The sequence below is a fragment of the Oratosquilla oratoria genome, chromosome 1, assembly GCF_046742065.1.
Source record: "Oratosquilla oratoria isolate Oo_2021 chromosome 1, ASM4674206v1, whole genome shotgun sequence".
Lineage (NCBI taxonomy): Eukaryota > Metazoa > Arthropoda > Malacostraca > Stomatopoda > Squillidae > Oratosquilla > Oratosquilla oratoria.
Genome location: NC_134777.1, coordinates 135,696,643 through 135,722,411, shown reverse-complemented (window position 1 = coordinate 135,722,411; position 25,769 = coordinate 135,696,643). Strand labels below are relative to the sequence as shown.

At 37.4% G+C, this 25,769-nt stretch overlaps 1 protein-coding gene across 11 annotated transcripts in view; it reads right to left on the bottom strand.

Moving 5' to 3' along the window:
• Nucleotides 1-25,769, bottom strand: part of LOC143027327 (diacylglycerol lipase-beta-like) — a 418,191-nt gene that overhangs the window by 113,005 nt on the left and 279,417 nt on the right. For 3 of the 11 annotated variants that reach the window (XM_076188602.1, XM_076188617.1, XM_076188621.1), the window contains exons 14-15: nt 20,293-20,424; nt 19,034-19,066 (exon numbers count right to left, since the gene is read on the bottom strand). In XM_076188602.1, coding sequence (XP_076044717.1) covers nt 19,034-19,066; nt 20,293-20,424 — 165 coding nt within the window. Of the gene's footprint in view, nt 1-19,033; nt 19,067-19,092; nt 20,167-20,193; nt 20,425-20,587; nt 20,649-21,341; nt 21,705-25,769 lie in introns of those variants that run through there. The other 8 variants (XM_076188608.1, XM_076188638.1, XM_076188644.1 and 5 more) reach the window with 6 other exon arrangements.

Here is a 25,769-nt window from a genome sequence, read left to right as displayed (position 1 = left end):
AACCATTCATTCTCTCCATTTCTAATGCTATAAAAACTCTTGACTGCTCTTAACAGCTTTCCTCCTATCCCATATATCTGCAGTACCTCCCACAGTGCCTTTCTGTCTACCCTGTCATAAGGCTTTTCCAGATCCATAATAGCCCAAAAAACATCCTTACCTTTTCCTGTAGCTTTCTCACATATCTGTCTTACCACAAAGATCTGATCTATACAACCCCTACCTGTCCTAAACCCACACTGTTCCTCACCAATTACTCCCTCTGTTCCTTTCGTAATCCTCTCAGTCAAGATCCTCCCATAAGCCTTCCCAACTACACTCAACAAGCTGATCCCTCTGAAACTACTAGACTCACACTTGTCCCCCTTTCCCTTGTAAAGCGGAACTATACAGGCACTCCTCCAGTCCTCCGGCACTCTACCCTCTCTCAAACAAACATTAAACAATCTCACCAGCCAGTCCACCACCAGGGGTGAAAGTGGCAGCAGATTGGAAGTGAGCATTAAGGGAGAGTGACTGGAAGTGGATAGGTTTAGATAATTGGGTGCGAATGTGGCAGGAAAGGGAGGAGTGGAGGTGGAGGAAGAATGTAGATTGAGAGAAGCGAGTAAATGCCTTGGGGGATTAAAAAGTGTGATGAGAAATAGACATTTGGGAATGGATGCTATGAAGAGATTGTATGAAGGAGTGATTGTGCCAACAGCACTGTATGGGGCAGAAACATAGATGAAAGAATATTGGGATGGTTTGGACACATGGAAAGAATGAGTGAAGAAAGATTAGTAAAAGAGGTATGGAAGACACATGTGGAAGGAGTGAACATGAGGGGGCAACCTCGGATGAGATGGATGGATGGGGTGAAAGGGGCTTTGGGGAAGTGGGGAATATCTGTTGAGGAAGGACCAGAGAGGACAGAAGACAGGGGTGAATGGGAAATGGTTGTATATGGATGACGTTGTGATGCATGAGGTGGAATGGGTGGGGGCGAGGGGTGAGGTAGTATGTATGAGAAAAATTTGACACACCCCAAAGGGATTTCTCTCCATCTTTTCAGCATGAGGGGATAGAGAGGGGGGGGGGTCACCAATTTAATGAAGCAGCCTTGCTGTGGATGTGCTGTGTCTTGCGACACTGCTTCTGACCCAGGGCAGTGGACAAGATACAGGGATGGCCCGTCATCCAGGAGGTGCCAAGATAAGAGGGAGGGTAGAGGGTGGAGGGGAGTGGAGTGTATTAGCGATGGAATGGGTGGGAATGGTTTTTATGCCTTTGGTTTTTGGTTACCTCCCTTGTAAGGGGAAAAAACCTTTTGGTATATGTATCATTATCACTGTTATTACTAATACTAGGCGAAGGACTTGGATGATCCTTCATCAATGAGGAGCTGAAAACAAATGGGTGATGGATGGAAGTGGGATGAGTGAAGGTGATTGCATTCCTTGGCCTTTAGTGCTGTATATATATTTAAGGGAGTGTCGCATCGCTTTATAGAGTACGTGAAATTAAATTTTCAAATATGTATTTAATGAACTTAGGTATAATTACCCCTTCCATTAGTGTATAATTCCTCAGGGTATTGTGTTACTCCCATGTATATATAAGGCATAGTGAAGATTTAGTGAAAATATAGTGAGCTCTAGTGAAGCTCTAATTACTTAATGGAAAATCCTTCCACATCATTCAGCTTGGTATGAAATGAAAGGTTAGAGTCTGGAGAAAAAAAATTATTGAATACATTTTATCAAACTATTACCTCTGATTTATTTATTTTTTCTTTTTATTAATTTATTTCTCTGAATAATTAAAAAATGCTGCAAAAATTCAGGTTTCATAAAAAAGAAGAAAAAAAAATATTTTATTTTTACTATAGAAAATAAAGAGCATGATGTTTCCTTTCAAATGAAACAAAAATTACAAAAATCCATAAAGAACAACCGAAGATATTACAACAGAAAGTACAAAAACATAAACTTTACAGGATGGGGGATTTAAATTTTCATGACTGTTTTTCACAACCACTCGTTTGATGGTTGCAATGTATAGCAAAACTCTAATTTCCTCTTCTTTGTTGATGAGGTGTGAGGTGAGGGTGAATGGTGTGGGATGGGTGGTGGTGGTGTAAGGTGGGTGTGGCTAGTAGATGTTTGCGGAGTGCTGGGTGCTGCTGTGCTGCTTTTCTTCTCTTTCTTTTTCCTTCTTTTTCTATTTCAGGCACTCATGGGCCCTCTCTATATTCTGCCGCTTCACTCTCTTGTTTCTTGTTAATTTTTCCATGATCACAGCAACAATACAAGGCAAGGAATCAAAATTGTAGCATACGGTGAGAGTGCCAGGAGCAACATCTCCTTGCTTTGACCTTTTCAAGAGTATTGATGCCCTGTCCACTGTCTTTGTGGGGTATGCAGGTTTGAGGAATTACCAAATATCTCCATAAACACAATTCCATAGCAAAAAACGAAATAGCTATAGTAATGTTGATGCTATTTCAATTTACAGACTGTTTTTTTATGCAATGGAGATGCCAGAGGTTGCCAATATTTGATCTATTTTATGCTGTATAAAAAAAATTGAAACAAAATAGTTGTATAACTTTGTTTGAGTGTTGCCACCATCACAGAGATTCTTTTGAAATGTTTACCTAAAATTTGCTCGTGTATCAGAATTTTTTGAATGATTTGAGGCAAGCATAACAGTTGGCTTATTACTCTATGGTATACACACAATGTTAGATATCTTGGATAGACACCTGATATCTTGGATTGTCCCCTTAAGATGTATGGAAGAAGTTAGACACTCGGATAGACATCGAATTTCATTGTACAGTGTATAATGCCATTTTTGGTCATTTAGTGTATTTACCTAGTTGTAATATACGGGAGGGGAGCTATGCTCATGGTGACCCGTCTTTGTATCTCTCCGCATCAAGCTTTATCTTAAAATCTTGTACAGTATAGTGTTTGCACATACTGTTTTGTTGTCTAATTTGTTCCATGTATTAATCGCTCTGTGTGGGAAACTGTTCCTTTTCAAGTTTTTTCTATAACTATCTTTTTTCAGTTTTTTTCCGTGTCCTCTCGTTTTACTGTTGTCCCACACTAACAGGTCGTTCCTGTCTAAAAATTTAATTCCTTTCAATATTCTGTAGTCAGCAAATCTCCTCTTTCTCTTCTTTGTTCAAGAGTTGGTAGGTTCAGTTTGGATAGTCTTTGCTCATATGTTAGTGTGGAATAAAAGGTGTACAATGCCATTCTTAGCTATTTTGAGTCTGAAATGTGGCAGGATTTCAACTTTCTTCTTTGATTTTTGTGGTAAATTGAGATTAATTGTATTATTGCATTATTCTTATTTTACAATAGACTTTGTGTTGATGTATAAGAATTGTGTACTTGTGCTGTACTTGTGCTGTGGGTTCCCTTCATACCATGTGATTCTCATATGTTGAATGCTCTATAATGTGCTTTGATGCTCTGTTGTTGTTGTTGTTGTCGTTCCCTAGACTGTCTGTCCGAGCAGTCCCGTCTCCCCAAGGAAGGCCACAGCCGAAACTGGGTTTTCCCACAAATCCTTTATAGAGTGTATGTTGTGTTGTTTGTGTGCATGATTGTGTATAATGCAGTCTTCCATTATGTGTTGTATGGTATGGGGTGAAGTGTTACATCCTGGGCAGCTGTTCACAACACGGTCGTCCAGCCTCTTGATGCTCTGTAGCATCTGTTGGTATTGTTTATATGTTTGGATCCTATGTAGATGTCTTTTGTTTTTGTTTAGGTACTTATACGATGACGTCAATCTTGGCTTGTTTACGTTTTGCTTGAAACTCTCAATAAAAGAGCAAACTTGGTTCCAGTTTTTTAATTCAGATACCCAGCCACACAGCAACAGTGGCGACGAGGATCTGAGGATTTGTTTTTGGATGGACCAGTTTTGTTTTGAAAGATGGAAATGGTGGAAATATACAAGGATGAAGATATTTTTTCTCGCCCATCCTGCTATCATGTGCACCCATGCCACGACTACCGATTTACAGATAGCCTTGGTTTAGCAGGCTACCAGTCATTTGTTTCACAAGGATTAAACAAGATTTTACTACAATTCATGTACAATGGCGAATACCTCAGGTAATATTGACTGTTTTGACCCCAATAAAATAAGATGGGAGATTTGGCTAAGCATGTTGCAGGCTCATTTTGCACATAATGGAATCACTGATGACGACAAGAAGAAAAATTCTTTATTAGTTTCGTTAGGAAGTGAAACTTATAGTACCTTAGCCTCCCTGAGTTCACCTGATTCACCTCATATAAAAAAATCATAGCAAGTTAGTGAAGCTTTTAGAATCACATTACAAGGTTAAACCGAGCTATCATCGGAGTTTAATCAGATTTCAGAAGAGAAAGAAAAAATCTGATGAGAGTTTAAGAGATTTGTATGCCGACTTGAAAAATCTAGCCAAGGATTGTAGTTTTGGTACTTTATTTGATGCACAAGTGAGAGACCAATTATTTATGGTTGTAGATACTGAAGTGTATTTCCCAAACTTAGTCGCTGAGAATTTAGATTTACAAACCATGTCTTCCACGGACACTTTAGAGAAAATTTTAAATTTGGAAAAAGCTTTTGTTGGGGAAAAGCTCCCGACTACTGAAGTGAAGTGGGGGTTAGTTCTGAATTTTTCAATAGTCAGAAAAAAGAAAGTTGTAAGCATTGTGGGTATCCACACAAAAGTGAGAACTGTCGGTTTACGCACTTAAAATGCACAGTATGTAACACGAAGGGACCCCTCAAAAGAATGTGCCGTTTTGATAAGACTTTTTCTGGTAAATACACAGGTTCTCAAGGTAAGCCTAGTGATAGCAGTGCCCAGAAAGGATCTTTTGGAAAATTGAACAAAAATAAGAGGTTTGATAAAAAGAAAACTAATATGGTTTTCGAGGAAATTTCTCAGGAAGAGAGAGATACTGGTAGTGATGATAACCAGTTGTTACATTTAATGGATAGACCTAGCCTTCCAGAAGTGGTTAGTGTTAATTTTTCACATGAACCTGCAAACTGGGAAAATTTTTATAGGGAAGAGACAACAGTGGAAGAGAAATGGAATATATTGATGGATAATTACAATGAAGGGGTAAACAGGCATGTACCAAGACAAAAGCGAGAGAGTGAGTGCATTAAATGTTGGTTCAACAAAAGATGCAGTGAGGCAAAAGACAGAAGGGACAAAGCTTGGAAAAAGTGGAGAAAAGACAAAAAACAAAGCAAATGGCAAATTTATATAAACTGTAGAAATGAGTATGTTAATGTGAGAAGAGAGGAAAAAAGGAACCATGAGAAGGACATTATAGACAAATGCAAAGATCAACCCAAGCTATTCTATCGGTATGTGAATGGTAAACTTAAAACCAAACAGGAAATGGTGAAACTATGCCAAGGAAATATAGAATACACAGAAGATTTAGAGATGGCCGAAGTCATGAACAATCACTTTAAATCTGTCTTCACCAGAGAGAAAATACAAAATTGGGATATAGATAATAACAAGCAATCTCCCCACATGAGTGAGTTTACAACATCACTAAAAGAAATATCAGAACATCTATCAAGACTGGACGTCAGAAAATCACATGGCCCGGATGGTATTGCAAATTGGATTCTAAAGGAGTGCAAAGTAGAACTAATAGACAAAATACACATCTTAATAAACAGCTCACTCAAAGAAGGAACCCAAGGACTGGAAAAATGCTAACATTGTACCACTATATAAAGGAGGAAACAAGGAAGAACCCACCAACTATAGGCCAGTATCACTAACAAGCACTATAGCCAAAATTTGTGAGAAAATAATCAAGAATAGATGGGTAAAACATCTGGAAGACAACAACATATTAAACCCAAGACAATTCGGGTTCAGACAAGGAAGATCATGCACCACAAACTTAATATGCTTTTACTCAAGACTAATAGACATAGTGCAAGAAAGATATGGATGGGCTGATTGTGCATTCCTAGACTTGCAAAAAGCCTTTGACAAAGTACCACACAGAAAATTACTAAAAAAAACTGGAACACATAGGAGGAATACAAGGAAACCTACTAAAATGGATGGAGGACTTTCTGACTGGTAGAAAGATGAGAGTAGTGCTCAGAGAAAAATATTCAGATTGGAAAGAGGTGATCAGTGGAGTACCGCAAGGATCTGTACTGGCTCCAATAATGTTTGCTATCTATATGAATGACATGGACGAGGACGTGAACTGCTACATGAGCTTCTTTGCTGATGACGCCAAACTGTTAAGGAAAGTAGAAACTGATGAGGACTGTGAAGCACTGCAAGAAGACCTAAATAGGGTATGGAACTGGAGTCAGAAATGGGAAGTGTAGCATAATGGAGTTTGGAAAAAGCAAAAACAGAATATCAGGAAAATATACAATTGGAACCAAGGAAGTAAAGAAAGTAAGATCCGAAAAAGATTTGGGTGTAATTATCACGAACGACTTGTCCTATGATATACAGATTAACAAAATTGTCGGGGAGACTTACAACTTGCTAAGATCAATAAAAGTGGCATTTACATACTTGGACAAAGACATGATAAAAAAAATATTGGTTACATTGATAAGGCCTAGATTAGAGTATGCAGCGACATTGTGGTCCCCCAGTACCAAAAAGAATATAAAGAAAATAGAAAGAATCCAAAGAGCAGCTACAAAAATGGCACCTGCACTTGCAAACCTATCATACGAGGAGAGATTGGCTAAACTGGAGTTACTGACACTGGAGCAAAGAAGAGAGGTGACCTATTGACCATCTACAGAATCATGAAAGGCACAGAGATACTTGATAGAGAGAACTTACTTAACTGGGACAAAAGAAACACAAGAGGACATGGAAAGAAAATAAAAAAACATAGCTATAGAAGAGAACTGAAGAAAAACAGTTTTCCACATAGAGTTTTTGACACTTGGAACAAACTGGATAATGAAATAGTATGCGCAAAAACCATTCATGAGTTTAAAAACAAACTAGACACTGCGAGATACAATGGCGGGACATCACGAGCATAGCTCCCCTTCCCGCAAAATACAACTAGGTAAATACAGTGTTGTAGGTAAGGTTTTGCCAGTGAGAAATAAGGTTGATATTATTATTGAAGGTCATAATGTGCCTTATGAGATTGACTGTGGAGCCAGTGTGTCTACCCTAACCTTGCATTGGGTTAAGAAATTGAATTTAACTGTGGAGCCTAGTGATAAAATTTTAAAGGCTTATGGTAATAATGAATTGCATGTTTTGTGTAAGGTTTATGCACATATGTTTTATAATGGTCACAATGTATTTCAAAGTTTGTATGTAGTTGAGTCTAATAACTCAAACTTATGTGGAAGAGATTTAATGCCTAAAATTGGTATAGAGGAAGGTGTTAATGTTTTGGATTCCAAGGTACAATTAGATAATTTTTCAGCTGATTCTAGATTGCCAATTTCATGTGTTGTAGCAAAGGTACACCTAAAGAGCGGTGCTGTGCCTAGTTGGAAAAAAGCAAGGCCTGTACCCTACCACTACAGAAAAATAGTAGAAGATGCTTTAGATGAGTTAGTTGATAACAATATCATTGAACCAGTACATTCTAGTACTTGGGCAGCTCCAATTGTACCAGTGTTAAAAGCTGACAAAAAGTCAATGCGTATTTGTGTAGATTTCAAGGAATTAAACAAAAATATTTCATGTGACCAGTACCCTCTGCCTAAAGTTGATGAAATCCTTGCTGTTGGTAAAAGCAAGATATTTTCAAAAATAGATTTAAAGGTGCTTATTTACAGGTGCCAGTAGATGATGAAAGTCAAGAATTGTTAGTTAATACTCATAAAGGTCTTTTTAAATATAAAAGATTACCCTTTAGACTTGCATCATCTCCTGCCATCTTCCAAAGATTGATATCCCAGTTATTGATGAATATAGATGGAGTAGTTGCCTTCTTGGATGATATGTTTGTTGGTGGTGAGACTGAAGAGGAGCATGATAAGAGATTAGATAAAGTGTTGAAGGTTTTTCAGAAACATAATGTTGCTATTAACAAAAAGAACACTGTTCTGAATACCAGCTCCTTAGAATACTTAGGCTATGTCATATCAGGTGATGGCATAAAACCTTCACCAAGGAAACTTGCTGCTATTTTAGAAGCACCTATACCAAGGTCGGTAGGTGAAGTTCAATCAATTTTGGGTCTAGTAATTTATTATTGTCGGTTTGTGAGAAATTTTTCAAGTATATCAGCACCACTGTATGATTTACTGAAGAAAGATGCAAAATTTAAGTGGTCTTCTGTTGAAGCAAATGCATTTATTACTGTTAAGGAAGAGTTAGCCAAATCTGATTTACTTGCCAATTTTGATGGTGAGCATGATGTTATTGTTGAGGTAGATGCTTCACCAGTTGGAGTAGGATGTGTGTTAATACAAGAAATTAATGGTTGTTCACGACCAGTTTACTTTGCAAGTAAAAAGCTGTCTGCCGCTGAGCGAAATTATTCTCAGTTGGACAAAGAAGCTCTAGCATTAGTGTATGCTGTAACTAAGTTTAAGTATTTTTTGCTTGGCCGTAAGTTTGTGATCCGTACAGATCACAAACCTCTACTTGGTTTATTTGGTAAAGATAAACAGATTCCTGTCAATGCAAACGCAAGAGTACAGCGTTGGACATTATTGTTATCCCAGTATGATTACAATTTATGTTTTAAGTCTGGCAAAGAAAATGTTGTGGCAGATGCCCTGAGTCATTTGCCTGTGTCAGATTCTGTTTTAGACTCACATACACCTGCTGAATATGTGAATTTAGTTGAAAATTTGGAAGATCAAAATATTTCCTCTGAAAGGGTTAAGGTTATGACAAAGAGTGACCCTGTTTTGAGTAAAGTGTTTCAGTGTGTTAAATTTGGTTGGGTATCTGATCCTGTTATTTCTGAATATGCAGCAGTTAAAGCAGATTTAAGTATATATGAAGATGTGTTACTATTTAGGAATAGAGTTGTTATACCAGCTGAGTTAAGAGGTAGTGTACTTTCACAGCTGCATGTAGGCCATAATGGTATCAGCGCTATGAAGGCTGAAGCCAGGAATTGGATATGGGGGCCTAAGACCAAGATATATCAGAGGTTACTAAAGCCTGTTCAATTTGTTTTAAAAATTTTCAAGGTCCTCAGGAAGTTACCTTATCTTGGCCTGAGATGGGTAAGTCTTGGTGTAGACTCCATATGGACTATGCAGGTCCAATCAATGAAAATTATTTCTTAGTGATTGTAGATTCACACTCTAAATTTATGGATGTTCATGTAACAAAGTCTACAACATCTACAGTAACAATTTCTATGCTGAGAAAAACTTTTTGTAATTTTGGGTTACCTGACATTGTGGTTTCAGATAATGCTTCATCTTTTGTATCTGAGGAAATGGAGACTTTCTTTAAAAAAAATGGAATTAAACATATGACTCCTGCCCCTTATAACCCATCATCTAATGGTTTAGCTGAGAGGGCTGTAAAAACTTTCAAGGAAGGATTAAGTAAATTTAAGGAATGTGATATACGAACCAGTCTGTAGATTTTTATACAATTTTAGACGTTCAATCCATTGTTCCACAGGTAAAGCTCCAGCTGAGCTAATGTTTAACAGAAACTTCAGAGGTATTATTGAGAAAATTAAACCACAAAATAAGAAGGAAATGGTTTTGGAAAAAATGAGTGTAAGTTTGAGAAGTCAGAATATAAGATTGATGATGCTGTTTTTGTAAAGAATTATGGCAAAGGTCATTCATGGTTGGAAGGGAAAGTAATTGAAGTTCTAGGTGTAAGGAATTACAAGGTTATGTTAAAGGATTTTGGTAACATTTTTTGGAAAAGACATTCTGATCAACTAATGCCTAGATATACACCAACTGTTCCCAGTAATGACACTGTACCTAAAGATAACTCGTGTAGCAGTAAACCTTTTGTGCCTATGTCTCCTTCAGGTCAAGGACACTGTCCTGATAGTTCAGAAGTAATTGATAAGGCAGATGGAAATTCTTCTGTAAATGTTGATAATTTTGATAGTGCTGTTAATGTACCAAGTCCACAACCTGTTAGAAGATCTAGCAGAGTTGTGAAACCACCTGATAGATTGAATCTCTAATTCTGGTGTTGTAATGTCTTCATTATGAAGATTAATGTTTCAGTTATGTTTCTATTGATACTCCTTTTTCAATAAGGGAAAAGGGATATGGTAAATTGAGATTAATTGTATTATTGCATTATTCTTATTTTACAATAGACTTTATGTTGATGTATAAGAATTGTGTACTTGTGCTGTGGGTTCCCTTCATACCATGTGATTCTCATATGTTGAATGCTCTATAATGTGCTTTGATGCTCTGTAGCATCTGTTGGTATTGTTTATATGTTTGGATCCTATGTAGACGTCTTTTGTTTTTGTTCAGGTACTTATACGATGACGTCAATCTTGGGTTGTTTACGTTTTGCTTGAAGCTCTCAATAAAAGAGCAAACTTGGTTCCAGTTTTTTAATTCAGATACCCAGGCACACAGCAACAATTTTCCCCTTGAAAACTCATATTCTTTAATATCTTGGATTAGTGTCCCCCCAATTAATCTAACTTAGGTAGGGTTTACTACAATATGCAGGCCTTCATATAATGATCATAAACAAAATGCAATAAATCAACTGCCTCAGATCTCTCAGATCTCAGTAGTGCTGAGGAGTCCAGCTATAACCATCAGGTTGGCTTATAGATTCATTAAAATTTTGTGGAGTTATCTGTAGAGATTGCAAAGCAATCTAAGATAATGTGTTTTGTATTTACCTAGTTGTATTTTACAGGATGAGAGCTATACTTGTAGTGACCCATTTTTGTATTTCTCTACATCCAGTTTATTCTTAAACTTGTGTATAGTTTTGGCATTCAATGTTTCTCCATTCAGTTTGTTCTAGACATCAATCACTCTGTGTGGGAAGCTATTTTTTTCAGGTCTCCTCTGTAACTGTCTTTCTTTAGTTTCTTTTCGTGTCCTCTTGTTTCTTTACTGTCCCACTTTAATAAGTCATCTCTATAGAGAATTTCCATCCCTTTCATGATTCTGAAATTGGTAAAAAAAAATTGCCTCTTTCTCTTCTCTGTTCCAGCTTTGACAGATGTAATTTCTCCAATCTTTGTTCGTATGTCAGATTTGGCAGTGTAGGTGCCATTTTAGTTGCTGTTCTTTGGATTCTTTCTAATTTTCTTATGTTCTTGTGCTAGGTGCCCATAGAGTTGCAGCATATTCTAGTTTAGGCCTTATCGGTGTAATGACTATTGAGGAAGGACGGGAGAGGACAGAAGACAGGAGTGAATGGAGAATGGTTATATATGGATGATGTTGTGATAGCATGAGGTGGAATGGGCGGGTGGATGGGGGGTGAGGTAGTATGTGTGAGCAAAATTTGACGCAGCCCGAAGGGATTTCTCCCCGCCTTCTCATTTTATGCAATGGGGGGACGGAGAGGGGGGGTCGCCGATTTAATGAAGCGGCCTTGCTGTGGATGTGCTGTGTCTTGCGACACTGCTTCTGACCCAGGGCAGTGGACAAGGTGCAGGGATGACCCATCATTCAGGAGGTGCTAAGATAAGAGGAAGGGTGGAGGGGTGTGGAGTGTATTCAGGGATGGAATGGGTGGGAATGATTTTATGCCTTTTTCTTTTTGGCTACCCCCCTTGTAAGGGGGAAAAAGCCTTGGTATATGTATGTATATGTATGACTATTTTTTTTAACCATCTCCTCATCTATGTAGTCGAAGCCATCTTTCATTGATCTCAATAAGTTATAAGTCTCTCTAAATGATTTATTGACATATTTATCACGTGTCAAGTCGCTTGAGTTAATTACTCCTTGGTCCCTTTCTGAATCAACTTTTTTTACTTCTTTGTTTCCAATTTTGTACTGTCCCTATACTCTGTTTTTACTTTTTCCAAATTCCATTATGCTACATCTTTTAATGTTGAAGTTCATCTCACATCTCTGACTCCATTCCCATATTTTGTCTAAGTCATCTTGCAGCAATCTGCAATCTTCTTCTGTTCTTACTCTCTTGAGTAATTTGGCATCATCAGCAAAGAAGTTCATGTAACAATTTACTACCTCATCCATATTATTTATATATATGGCAAACATTAAAGGAGCCAATACAGAGCCTTGTGGGATGCCACTTTTCACATCTTCCCAGTTCGTGTTTTTGTCTAAGTCCCACTCTCATTTTTCTCCCAGTTAAGAAATCCTTCATCCATTCAAGCAGTTTACCTTGTATTCCTCCTATTATTTCAATTTTTGTTATTAATCTTTTATGTGGTACTTTATTGAATGCCTTCTGCAAATCCAAGAAGGCACAATCTGCCCATCCATCTCTTTCTTGTATTATCTCAATTAATCTCAAGTAAAAGCAGATAAGGTTTGTGGTGCACAATCTTCCACTTCTAAAGCCAAATTGTTTGGGGTTTATTATTTTATTTTCTTCCAAGTGTTTGATCCATTTGTTTCTGATGACCTTTACGCATATTTTTGCTACTGTGCTTGTAAGGGATACTGGTCTGAAGTTTGTAGGATCTTCCCTATTTCCTCCTTTATATATTGATGCTATGCTTGCATCTTTCCAACCTTGCGGCACCTTTCCCTCTTTGAGTGAGAAGTCAATTATCTTGTATAGTTTATCTGTCAGTTCGTCTATATACTCTTTCAGTATCCAATTTGCGATTCCATCTGGTCCATGCGATTTCCTGACATCTAGGTTTTTTATCTGGTCTCTTATTTCTTTTTGTGTTACCTTTATTTCTTTCATCGTGGGTGATCTTTCTTGTCCATCTTCCCAAGATTGTGAGCTCTCAAGTGTAAAAACAGACCTAAAATGTCTGATCATAACTTCTGCCATCTCTATGTCATCTACATATTCTTTATCTCTTTCATGCAATTTCACTATTTCATGTTTATCCTTTAGTTTTTCATTTATATATCTGTAAAAGAGTTTAGGTTGATCCTTACATTTGTCTATAATATCTTTTTCATAATTTATTTTTTCTTTCCTGTGTATATTCACACATTCGTTACTAAGATTTATATATGTTTGCCATTTGGATGTTTTTTGATCTTTTTTTCATTTTTTTCCAGGCTTTGTCTCTCCTGTCTCTAGCCTCATTACACCTTTTGTTAAACCAACACTTCATGTAGATCTCTTTTTGTTTCTTTTTTGGTACATATTTGTTAATTCCTTCCTTGTACTTTTCTTTGAATATGTTCCATTTGTCTTCATTCTTTGTTTCCTCTTTAGAGAATTTATCCCAGTTTGTGTTTTGGATTTTTTTTTCTTAGTTTTACAAAGTCCGTTTTGTTGTACATTAACCTTCCTTCACTATGTTTGTCATTCCTATCTACATTGTTCTGTTCTTTTAATTCAAACTCTATTTGTATATAAGAAGCAGGTATTCATAGATTGGCTACAAATTAGGTCAAGGGAATCGTATGAGAGATACAAAGTAAGGAGAAGGGAAGTTAAGCATAAGGTAAAGGAAGCAAAGAGGAGAGATGTAAAATGGGGTAAGAGTATGACAGAAAATTTTGAAAGTAATAAAAAGATGTTTTGGAAGAAAATTAAAAGAGGAAGAGGAGGCGAATCAAGTAGAGAAGAAAAGGTAAAAGGTGCAGATGGAGAGATGATAATGGAAGAGAAGGCAGTGAAAGGAAGGTGGGCAGAGTATTTTAGGGAGTTGCTAAATGTGAAGGAGAATAGGGAGGGAAAGGTAGTTGCAGTGGGAAGTGCTAAGAAAATGAGAGTGATGAGTGAGGAAAATGAAGGAGAAATAGGGAAGGATGAAGTGAAAGCAGCTGTTAAGATGATGAGAGCAGGTAAGGCACTTGGGTTGGATGGATGCCATGCAGAATGTCTGAAGAAAGGAGGTACAGTTATGGTGGACTGGCTGGTGAGGTTATTTAATGTTTGTTTAAGAGAGGGTAGAGTGCTGGAGGACTGGAGGAGTGCCTGTATAGTTCTGCTTTACAAGGGAAAGAGGGACTAGTGTGAGTGTAGTAGTTTCAAAGGGAACAGCTTGTTGAGTGTAGTTGGGAAGGCTTATGGGAGGGTCTTGATTGAGAGGATTAGGAGAGGAACAGAGGGAGTAATTGGTATTTACCTAGTTGTATTTTACGGGAAGGGGAGCTATGCTCGTGGTGTCCCGTCTTCATATCTCATTTTATCTAAACTATTTTTAAATTCATGTATTGTTTTTGCACACACCACTTTCTCATCTAACTTGTTCCAACTGTCTATTACTCTGTGAGGAAAGCTGTTCTTTTTCAGATCTCTTCTATAGCTGTCTTTCTTGATTTTCTTTCCGTGCCCTCTTGTATTTCTAGCATCCCATTTTATAAGATTCTCTCTATCAATAATTTCTATGCCTTTCATGATTCTGTAAATAGCTATCAAATCTCCTCTCTCTCTTCTTTGCTCTAGTGTCTGTAGTTCAAGTTTTGCTAGTCTCTCTTCATATGTTTTGAGAGTGTTGGTGCCAATTTTGTAATTGCTCTTTGTATTCTTTCAATTCTTTTTATACATTTTTTTGTATTTGGTGACCACATCGTTGCTGCATATTCCAATCTTGGTCTTATCAGTGATTGGAATTTTCTTCACCATTTCTTCATCCAGGTATGTAAATGCCACTTTGATTGTTCTTATTAAATTATAAGTTTCTCCAAAAATCTTATATGTTTCTCAGGTGACATATTATTCATAACAATGACTCCCAGGTCCTTCTCATTTTCTACATTTTTTATTCCTTCTTCTCCCAATTTATATGATCCTGTTATTCTGTTTTTGTTTTTTCCAAATTCCATTATACACTTTTTAGTGTCGAACTCCATCTCCCACTTCCTACTCCATTCCCATACTTTATTTAGATCACTCTGTAGTGACTCACAATCTTCTTCCGTGTTCACTTTTTTTAATAGTTTTGCATCATCTGCAAAGAAGCTCATATAACTTTCAATTTCTTCATCCATATCATTAATATATATAGCAAACATTTGTTGTAATTAATTGAACAATACAGAGAATGTTAGAGAACTTACCTGTTTGAGTTCTCTAACAAATTGTTAGAAATGAATACAAGCTTGAGGCTTCGATGGCTGTAGATCCTTGCCGAGGTTTTATTGTCCTTCTGGTGACAGGGTTAAAGCTTGTCACTGGTACCAGGGTTGAAGCTAGTCTGGCGTTCAGGGACTAAAACTTAGTCTTGTTCGGCTGGAGTTCTAATGAGCCTTCAAAAACGGTTTCGAAGCCATGGGACAACTGACACTTCAAGTAAGTTCTCAAGTTCCCAATTTGTTAATCAAATTACAACATAGGGTTAAATAAATAATAAAGAGGGAGGAGAGTATAATAATATATTAATTAAAATTACGATAGTGTGGTACGAAGTTACAGGAAAGATTCCAGATTCGAAAATTAAACAAGCTTTTGGGAAATTGCCGTAGCTCAAGGTAAACAATGCCATTCCCGTAACAACAATTACCACACATTATTGGGGCCAGAACTGTTCCTTGTGGAACACCGCTTATTACTTCATCCCATTTTGAGTGTTTGTCTCTTATCACTACTCTCATTTTTCTTTCTTGCAAAAAGTCTTCCATCCATTTAAGCAGTTTGCCCTGTATTCCTCCTTCAGTTTCTAATATTCCTCCTTCAGTTTCTAATTTGAGGAACAGTGTGGGTTTAGGACAGGTAGGGGTTGTGTAGATCAGATTTTTGTGGTAAGACATATGTCAGAAAGCTATGGGAAAAAGTAAGGATTTTTTTTGGCTTTTATAGATCTGGAAAAGGCTTATGACAGGGTAGACAGAAAGGCACTGTGGGAGGTACTGCAGATATATGGGATAGGGGGAAAGCTGTTAAGAGCAGTCAAGAGTTTTTACGAGAGTAGTAGAGGTCGTGTTAGGATTAGAAATGGAGTGAATGGTTTGAGGTAAAAGTGGGACTTTGTCAGGGATGTGTTAGATTGCCCTGGCTATTCAATCTTTACATGGATGGGGTGGTGCAAGAGGTGAATGCAAGGGTAGTGGGTCATGGGTTGGAGATGGAGAAAATGGAGAAAAGTGGGAGGTGAGCCAGTTGTTGTTTGCTGACGACACTGCGCTTGTAGCAGGATCAGAGGAGGGACTGAGGAAGTTAGTGAGAGAGTTTGAGAAGGTGAAAGAAGGAAGCTGGAGATAAATGTGGGTAAAAGGAAGGTGATGAGATGTACAAGGGGAGAGTGACAGCAGGATGGAAGTGAGTATAAAGGATGAAAGACTGGAGGAAGTGGATAGTTTTAGATACTTGGGTGCAAATGTGGCAGGAAAGGGAGGAGTGGGGGTGGAGGTAGAATGTAGATTGAGAGAAGCAAGTAAATGCCTTGGTGGATTAAAAAGTGTAATGAGAAATAGACATCTGGGAATGGATGCTAAGAGGAGGTTATATGAATGAGTGATTGTGCCAAGAGCATTGTACAGGGCAGAAACATGGAACATAAGAGAGGTAGAGCGAAGGAGTTTGAGATGAAATGTCTGAGAAGTATGATAGGGGTTACTAGGCTAGATAGAATGAGAAATGAGGTGAGGAGAAGAGGGGTGGAAAGAGAGCTGGGAAATAGGGTTGATGAAAGAGTACTGGGATGGTTTGGACACATGGAAAGAATGAGTGAAGAAAGATTAGTAAAAGAAGTGTGGAAGGCGGAGGTAGAAGGAGTGAATATGAGGGGGCGTCCTAAGATGAGATGGATGGATGGGGTGAAAGGGGCATTACAAAAGAGAGGAATGTCTGTGGAGGAAGGATGGGAGAGGACAGAAGACAGGGGTGAATGGAGAAGGGTTGTGTATAGATGATGTTGTGATGCATGAGGGGGGATGGGTGGGGGATGTGGGGTGATGAAATATGTATGAGTAAAATTTTGATACAGCCCTAAGGGATTTCTCCCCATCTTCTCCTTTTCTGCATGAGGGGACGGAGAGGGGGTCACCAAATTTATGAAGCGGCCTTGCTGTGGATGTGCTGTGTCTTGCAACACTGCTTCTGACTCAGGGCAGTGGACAGGATGCAGGGATGACCCGTCATCCAGGAGGTGCTAAGGTAAGAGGGAGGGAGGAGGGTGGGAGAGTGGAGTATATAGGAAGTGGAATGGGTGGGAGTTGTTGTTGTTGTTGTTGTTGTCGTTCCCTAGACTGTCTGTCCGAGCAGTCCCATCTCCCCAAGGAATGCCATAGCCGAAACTGGGTTTTCCCACAAATCCTTTATAGAGCGTATGTTGTGTTGTTTGCGTGCATGATTGTGTATAATGCAGTCTTCCATTATGTGTTGTATGGTATGGGGTGAAATGTTACATCCTGGGCAGCTGTTCACAATGCGGTCATCCAGCCTCTTCTGGTAGCTTAGAAGTGTTGGGTGGTGACCGCACCGCAGTCTGGCCAAGTGGACTCTGTCCTTTCGTGGGAGAGAGGATTCAGAAGGGTGGATATCAGGGGGTCTGGCATGCAGCAGTGTGTTGTCTTTTAGTGTGTTAATGGAGCAGTGAGTGATATGATTATGAATATGTTTCTGGAGGCTGGTATTTGGTGGTTGTGGAGGAAGAGAAGAGAGTATCTGTGCGTGATAAAGGTCTTTGGGTGTTGTTTTAATGTTTCTTGGTGTGTGTGGGTGTTCTGCTATGTAGTGTAGTGGGTGTAATGTGTTTGTGGTGGCTGCGGCAAGTGTTTGTGTGCCTCTCATGTCGAGGTGGTCCTTGACTTTGAGAACTTTTGTTTCATGGTGTAAATGGTCTGTAGGTGTTGTATTTGTGCAGCCTGTAATTGTTTTTAGGGCTTTGTTTTGTATGATTTGAAGGGTGTTGTGGTGTGTCTCACCCCTGGCCACCGGCTCTACGCAGGTGGCACCGATCCCCAAGAGGAGCTATACCTTGGGGAGTACCACAATCCTTTTTCCCAACATGGGTGGGAGTGGTTTCTATGCCTTTTTCTTTTTGGCTACCCCCTGTGTAAGGGGAAAAAAGCCTTTGGTATATGTATGTATGCTATTAGTATATGGTCACTCTTTCCAATCGGTGTTTTATACTCCATTTTATTCACAATATCTGGTTCAGAAGTTAATATTAAATTTAGTTTCGATGGTTCCTCATTATTTCTATATCTAGTATTTTCCTTAACCCATTGTGTTAGGGTGTATTCAATGGTCATATCCAGTAGAATGTTGCTCCAAAGCTCATCTCCCCCTTTAACTATCATTTCTTCACAGATTATGTCTTTTGCATTAAAATTGCCCATGATTACTATATTTCCACTCTCTTTCAGTAACTCATTTAGCACAATCATTGTGTCTTCCCGTAATTTAGAATGTTCGCTGTCCAACCACACATGTTTTTTTGGTGGTACATACACTGTTACAAATTTTCTGCTTTTCATCTTTTTGTTTGCAATTTTGATCATAATTGTGTCCTCTGTGTGATGACAGCACCTGGGGTACTTGGTGTCCAGTGCTAAGACAATGTGTTGGTACATTTTTAGTGTTAGAGGATGACCTGATCACCTTCATATTTGTCTTTTGTGTGGTGAGTGCACCAAAGCACTGGTGTCCAATTCTATGTTGGTTTTGTTTTGGTGCTGGGTGATGGCTTGATGAAACTCGTGCTAGTGTTACTTTTGTGTGTCTTGGGAGTGATTTCTTCCTTGAGTTGATGTCTATGGTGCCTGTACTAACAATGTAGTCATAGCATGAAAGTGTAGATTTTGTAGTAGTCATCAAGCTACTAGCTACTTTAAGCAATTATATATTAGCAATAATAGTTTCCTAATTGCTTATACAATTATCAAATGGCCACTGTATGGACATCATAACTAATCAAAGTAATGGTGAATGTATCACAAGTAATACAATGGCCACTGTTATACAGTACTGTAATGATTTCTATTTCATAACTAGTTCTCTTATGATGATTATCACCTGTTCCTCATGAAATCCAAACACAGGATTAAACTAAAAACAAAAGAATTGGAAGGTTTATATAATAAAAAATGATAATTTGAAAATATCTGATATACATAACTGCTAGTTTGTATATCTTAAATATTGGTTAAAAACTGCAACTATTCAGTAGTAGAACTGTCATACAAAAAGATAAACCATTGCACAGATTAATATTACAGTGCAATTTTGATTACTAAAGAAATAATCATACAAAACAAATAAATGTATTAATAAATAAATAAAAAATTAACATGTCTATTTTTGACAAAATGATCTAGCCGGTGACAGTGATTTGGTAACAGTCCATGAGAACCTGATTGGCTGAGAGAGTGGTGCCGTCACAGCAACGGGAACAACTGATTGGCCAAGAGTGGTGAAGTCACGGCAACGGAGATGACTGATTGGCTGAGAATGCTGAGGTCACAGCAACGGAGATGATGGATTGGCTGCGAGCGAAGCAAGCTTGCCCTAAGGGCTGAGCCCCCTGAAGGGCAGGGCTCGAAGCACCCGCTTGTGAAGTAAGCAGCGCCGCAGGCCAAGCGGCCATGGTGAAGCCATGGCGGTGAAGCTGGTGCTTGTGAATGAATAAAAATTATATGCAAATAAAACTTTTGGATTTCCTCCATGTAATAATGTGCTCTTTTAGGGGCTATGCTTACATCATAAATTATATCACCTTGTTTCCACTTTCCAAAACTTAAAAAACTTCTATAATGATGACAATATTAATAATAACTGTTGCCTTGAGTTTCAGTGACTGGAAACCCACAATCTCACAGTGGCTTGCAAAAGTCCTTGGGCTGTTACCTGTGTTATATTTCTATGTGATTGTTTCTATTTTACCAGCTTGTAGTAGAGCAGGAGCAGTCAACTCTCCTTAAAGGTGGAAGAAGTACAACTGAGTTTAATAGAGATATTTTTGATGTAATATGAATACTATGTGTCAGCCCATAGGTTGCAATTCTGACTTCATATGCAGTATTGAATGGTTTTTGAGGACAGACAACAGGGAGGTGATTCTGTTTTGCCTTTCTCACATGACCATCTCTTGCAGGTACCTGCATTGGTTCTATATTCAAGACAGTGCACTCACATGGTAAATGCAGTGTCTGCAAAAAAAAAAAAAAAAAAAAAAAAATAATAATAATAATAAATAAATAAAATTATGTATTTTTGCATAACCAATCCCTGATTCTCTGATGCATCTTCGAACAAATAAGGAAAATTAATCTTACATATGTATATGAACTTCCTGGAGTGGGCAGTAGAGGTCGATTTTGAGATGGACTTTCAACTGCATAGTCCTGGCCAAGGTTTGGACTCCTTTTACAACACAGGGACAACAAACCTTGTGTAAGGACTTCATGCTGAAATAATAACACAAAGAATTCTAGTATAAGACAAAATTACATACGAGCACAAGTTTTCTCATACAATATAAAGTATAAGAACTTTACAGCGTGTTCAACTGCTAGAATACTATAAAATGGGTTCACTGCATGATTAAACAATGTTTTGTAAATGCCATACCTTGTACAGGTAGTCGTTGACTTACAACCAAGTTCGGTTCCGACAGAGATCGTAAGCCGATCTGGACATAAGACGGACTTTATATATATACAGTATATATTACCCTTTATATATATATATATATATATATATATTACCCTTTAAATATTATTTTTGTTACTATATATATATATATATATATATATATTGTATATTATATTTTGCATACTGAAATAATCTTAGCATCTTTGAACTATATTGTATAGTATTTTTTAACCTTTTTATAATTCTATCTGATTTTCTTTGGGAAACATAGTCTAGGCCTAAGCATACTGAATAAAATCCTATCATCTTTGACCTATGATATTTAATACTGTATTCTTTAACCTTTTTATTATTTTACCATCAGGCTTTCTTTAGGAAACGTATGCATACTGAATAAAATCTTATTATCTTTGAGCTATGTTGTTTAATATCCATGAACTTTTTTATAATTTTTGTTAGGAAACATAGCCTAGGCCTATGCATATTGAATAAAGTTCTGTCATCCTTGACATACAAATACTTTTTTGTTGGTTAAATTAAAATCATTGCAAGGCAAAATTTGGAAAAAATTCATTTCAAAACACATTCGTTTTGTTTACGTACTGTACTGAAAATATTGTTATCAACAACAGACTAGGCATAAACAAAGTTTACTGTTACATTTTATTAATCGCAAAACATAGAAATACAAAATGCTGTACCGAACATATTAATATCAACAACAGACTAGGCATAAAAAAAAAAGTTTTACAGTTACATTTTACTAATTGCAAAACATATAAAAATACAAAATGCAAGGCAAAATTAGGAAAAATATTATTTCAAAACACATTATTTTCGTTTACATATTGTATTGAACATATTGTTATTAATAAACTAGCATAGGCATCAAAAAAGTTTTACCGTTACATTTCTATTAATTGCAAAACATATAAAAATACAAAAATACAAAATGCAATGCAAAATTAGGAAACATTTTACTTCAAACAAACAAAATGAAAGAATATTTAGCTGGTTGGGATGCTGACGCTGCCGGCAGCCTGCCAAAACTATCATAGTCGTGTCTCGTGGTGTGCGGAGTAATTGTACTGCACTGCCAGGCATAACATTGCAATTCTATTACTCTATCAAATGTTAAACATTATTGCACTATCTTGTGGTCGTAAAGTCAATCAGTCGTAAGTCGACAACTACCTGTATATACTAGTAAAGAATTTTTTAAGTTTATGGTGGATGAATTATTTATAATACACCTTATGTAACTGGATATCTTAAGGATATGAACTCCATTAGGAAATAATATATCAATCAATGCATTGCCATTGGTCTCTCTTGCAAAAGACTCACAGCCTTCAATAAACTGACAGCAGCCTCCAGTTGCGACCCTAAGTCATTTAGAGCAGAGATATTGTATCATTGTCTGGAGATATTGTAAGGCATGTATGAGGTGTTCTGTGTCTTCAGTGCTTGCATCTGGGGCAGTTTGAATCTGTGGCCAGACCTATTCTGTGTTGATATTGTCTCAATGATGTATGATGACCTGAGCAATGGCATGCTAGCATTGTTCTTGTCTGGTATGCGAGGTCTTTCTCTGTTGGAGTACTGAGTTACGTGGTCTCTCCTGAAGGGCTTGTTTAGTTACCTGGGTGTGAATGTGTTTGTGTGTGGATATTTTGTGTGGTTTGGATGGCAGGTTGTGGTAGAGGTTGAGTAGTATGCTGCTGCTACAGTTTTTTATCTTATTTTATTTTATTTATTTATTTATTTTTTTTTTTTGTGGTACTTATGAGATGTAATGTAAGAGGTGTGCCCTATTAACCTCTTCCATACAATAATGTGTATGTAGGCATCATGAGGAGCGAGTAGGTATATGAGGATGCCGGTGTCGGAGTTTTGATTATATTTATTTTGTAGTTGTAGCTGAGCAACTCCTCAAATTCTGTGAACTGGCTTGATCACATTTTCTGTGTTTATTACTCAATGAAAGAGAATGAGTATTACAGCAGTGACTTTATATTTTATAACATGAGCATTAGCATACATCAATCATTGTACCTCAGGCATCTGATGCTGCTTGCAAGAATTTACTTGTATCGAAGCGGTTAAAGATACTGGCAAAGAACTGCATTCCTGTCATTCTTATGTGATGCTCTATTGGAAGGATTTTGGTTTCTGCATGAAGGTGCAGCGGCGGCGCCAGGAATTTTTAGTTGGGGAGGCTAAGGGGGGGCTGAGCAAATATTTTGGGGGCTAATAGTAATATGATAATACACATACGAGTATATTATCCTCAGTTCAGAAGGGGAGGGGGTTAATGGTTGGGCTAGCACTGATGGCTGACAAATCTTTAGCCCTGGCAATTAAAAATTCCACTTAATAAAATTATTTCAATGAGTGTTTTAAATTTTCAATTTGCTCATTTCAGTTGGGGGGCTAGCCATTTTTTTTGGGGGGGGCTAAAGCCCCTCCAAGTCCCCCCCCCCTGGCGCCGCCACTGTGAAGGTGTCTTATAGGGGTAGTTTTGGTGCATCCTGTAATTTATCTTAGTACTCCATTCTGTAATGTTTGTAAGTTGTTTATAGTCACTTTGATGATTCCTGGGAACCATGCTGTGGAGGCATATTCTAAGGGGGCTCTTATGAATTGTTTACAAATGGTTATTAGTTTCCTTTTATTGTCCATAATAAATGGCAGAGATAGTTTTCAGAGATATATATAAATATATATATATGTAAATATATATTTATATATACATATACATATACATATATATATATATATATATACATACATATCACTTGGACAAAATGTAGTGGCACATTTGTAAATTATAATCACAAAGAATCCAGTCAGAATGAAAGGAAACTTAGGAGAAAGTATAACTTCTATATTTCAGCTAATAGCTATAGCCCTCTACTGGAAGAGGGCTATAGTTATTAGCCAAAATATAGAAGTTATACTTTCTTCTAAGTTTCCTTTTATTCTGACTGTGGGTTCTTTGTGAATATATATATATATATATATATATATATATATATATATATATATATATATATGTCTAAATAAAAATATTCTTCTAAATAATGCTGTGGAAGTCAGGGACAGGTGGTATTACGGTGACACTTTGTCCTAAAAATATTCTTGAAAAAGCGCTTGGGTAAGTCGGGGTCAGGTGGTATTCTTCTTTTTTGCCTTCTTCTTCTTCTTCTTCGCGTTCCTCTTCTTCTTCTTCGCGTTCTTCTTCTTCTTCCTCGCGTTTTTCTTCGCATTCTACTTCGTGTTCTTCTTCGTGCTGGGGATCCCGTGTTGGGGTTCCGCCCCGAGGCCGAGGCCGAAGGGGAAAACGAGGGAATAGAGCGGGGAAAGCTGCGGCCGTAGGCCGCTGTTTGCGCAGCCAAGCCCCCGGTGAAGCCGGTGAGGGTGAAGCCGGGGAGGGCGAAGCCCGCAGCTTGTATATATATATTTACCTAGTTGTATTATATGGGAAGAGAGCTATGCTCGTGGTGACCCGTCTTTGTATCTCTCAGCATTAAGTTTTTTCCTAAAATCTTGAACAGTGTTTGCACATACTGTTTCTTTGTCTAATTTGTTATCACTCTGTGTGGGAAGCTGTTCCTTTTCAGATCTCTTCTGTAACTATCCTTTTTTAGTTCCTTTTCGTGTCCTCTTGTTTTACCATTATCGCATATTAACAAGTCATTCTTATCTAAGACTTCCATTCCTTTCATTATTCTATAGTCAGCAAGTGTCCTCTTTCCCTTCTTTGTTCCAAAGTTGGTAATTCTAGTTTGGACAGTCTTTGTTCATATGTCAATTCAGAAAGAGTTGGTGCTAGTTTCGTTGTTGCTCTTTGTATTCTTTATCATTTTTTTTACATTCTTTTTGGTACTGGGTGTTCATTGTGTTGCCGCATACTCAAGTTTTGGTCTTATTAGTGTAGTTAGAATTCTTTATAATTTCCTCGTCCAAATAAGTAAATGCCACTTTAATTGACCTCAATAAGTTGTAGGTTTCTCCGACTATTTTATTAATATGCTTATCCGGTGTCATGTCCTTGCTGATCATTACTCCGAGATCTTTCTCCGAGTTTACTTTTTTCACCTCTTCACTAATTTTGTAATCTTTCAATATTCTGTTTTTACTTTTTCCAGATTCCATTATACTACATTTCTTTATATTAAATTTTACTTCCCACTTTTGAGTTCTGATCCCTGTGGGACACCGCTTACCACGTCTTCCCAGTTTGAGAATTTATCTCTAATTACTACTCTCATTTTCCTCCCAATCAGGAAGTCTTTCATCCATTCCAATAATTTTCCTCTTGATGCCACCTATTGACTCAATCTTCTTTATTAGTTTTTTATGTGGTACCTTATCAAATGCCTTTTGTAGGTCCAGAAAGGCACAGTCTGCCCACCCATCTCTCTCTTGTATTATGTCTATTAGTCTTGAATAGAAGCAAATCAAGTCTGTTGTACATGATCTTGTCTGAATCCAAATTGGTTTGGATTCAGTATAGCTTTTTCTTCCAAATGTTTAACCCATCTATTTTTGACAACTTTTTCACAAATTTTTGCTACTGTGCTTGTTAGTGAGACTGGTCTGTAGTTAAATGGGTCTTCTTTGTTTCCTCCCTTATATATTGGTACAATGTTTGCCTTCTTCCAATCCTGTGGTACTTTTCCTTCTGTAAGTGAGAATTTAATTATATTGTATATTTTGTCTGTTAATTCTTCCATTCATTCTTTCAGTATCCAATTTGCAATTCTATCCGGACCATGTGATTTTCTAACATCAAGGGTTTTAATTTGGTCGCTGATTTCCTTTGTGTTACGATTATATCTTTCATTGAGGGGGATAACTTTCTCACTATTTCCTTACAGTTAGGTGAGTTTTCTATTGTGAATACTGATTTGAAATGGTTGTTAATAATTTCAGCCATTTCCAGTTCTTCTGTATATTCATTTTTGCCTTGGCGCAGTTTTTCTAATTCTTGTTTTTTCTTCAGTTTTCCATTTACATTCCTGTAAAATAGTTTGGGTTCTTCCTTGCATTTATCTATTATCTTTTTTTCATAGTTTCTCTTTTCATCTCTGCATATTTTTACATACTCATTTCTAAGTTTGATGTACTTTTGCCATTTGCTTGTTTTCTTGTA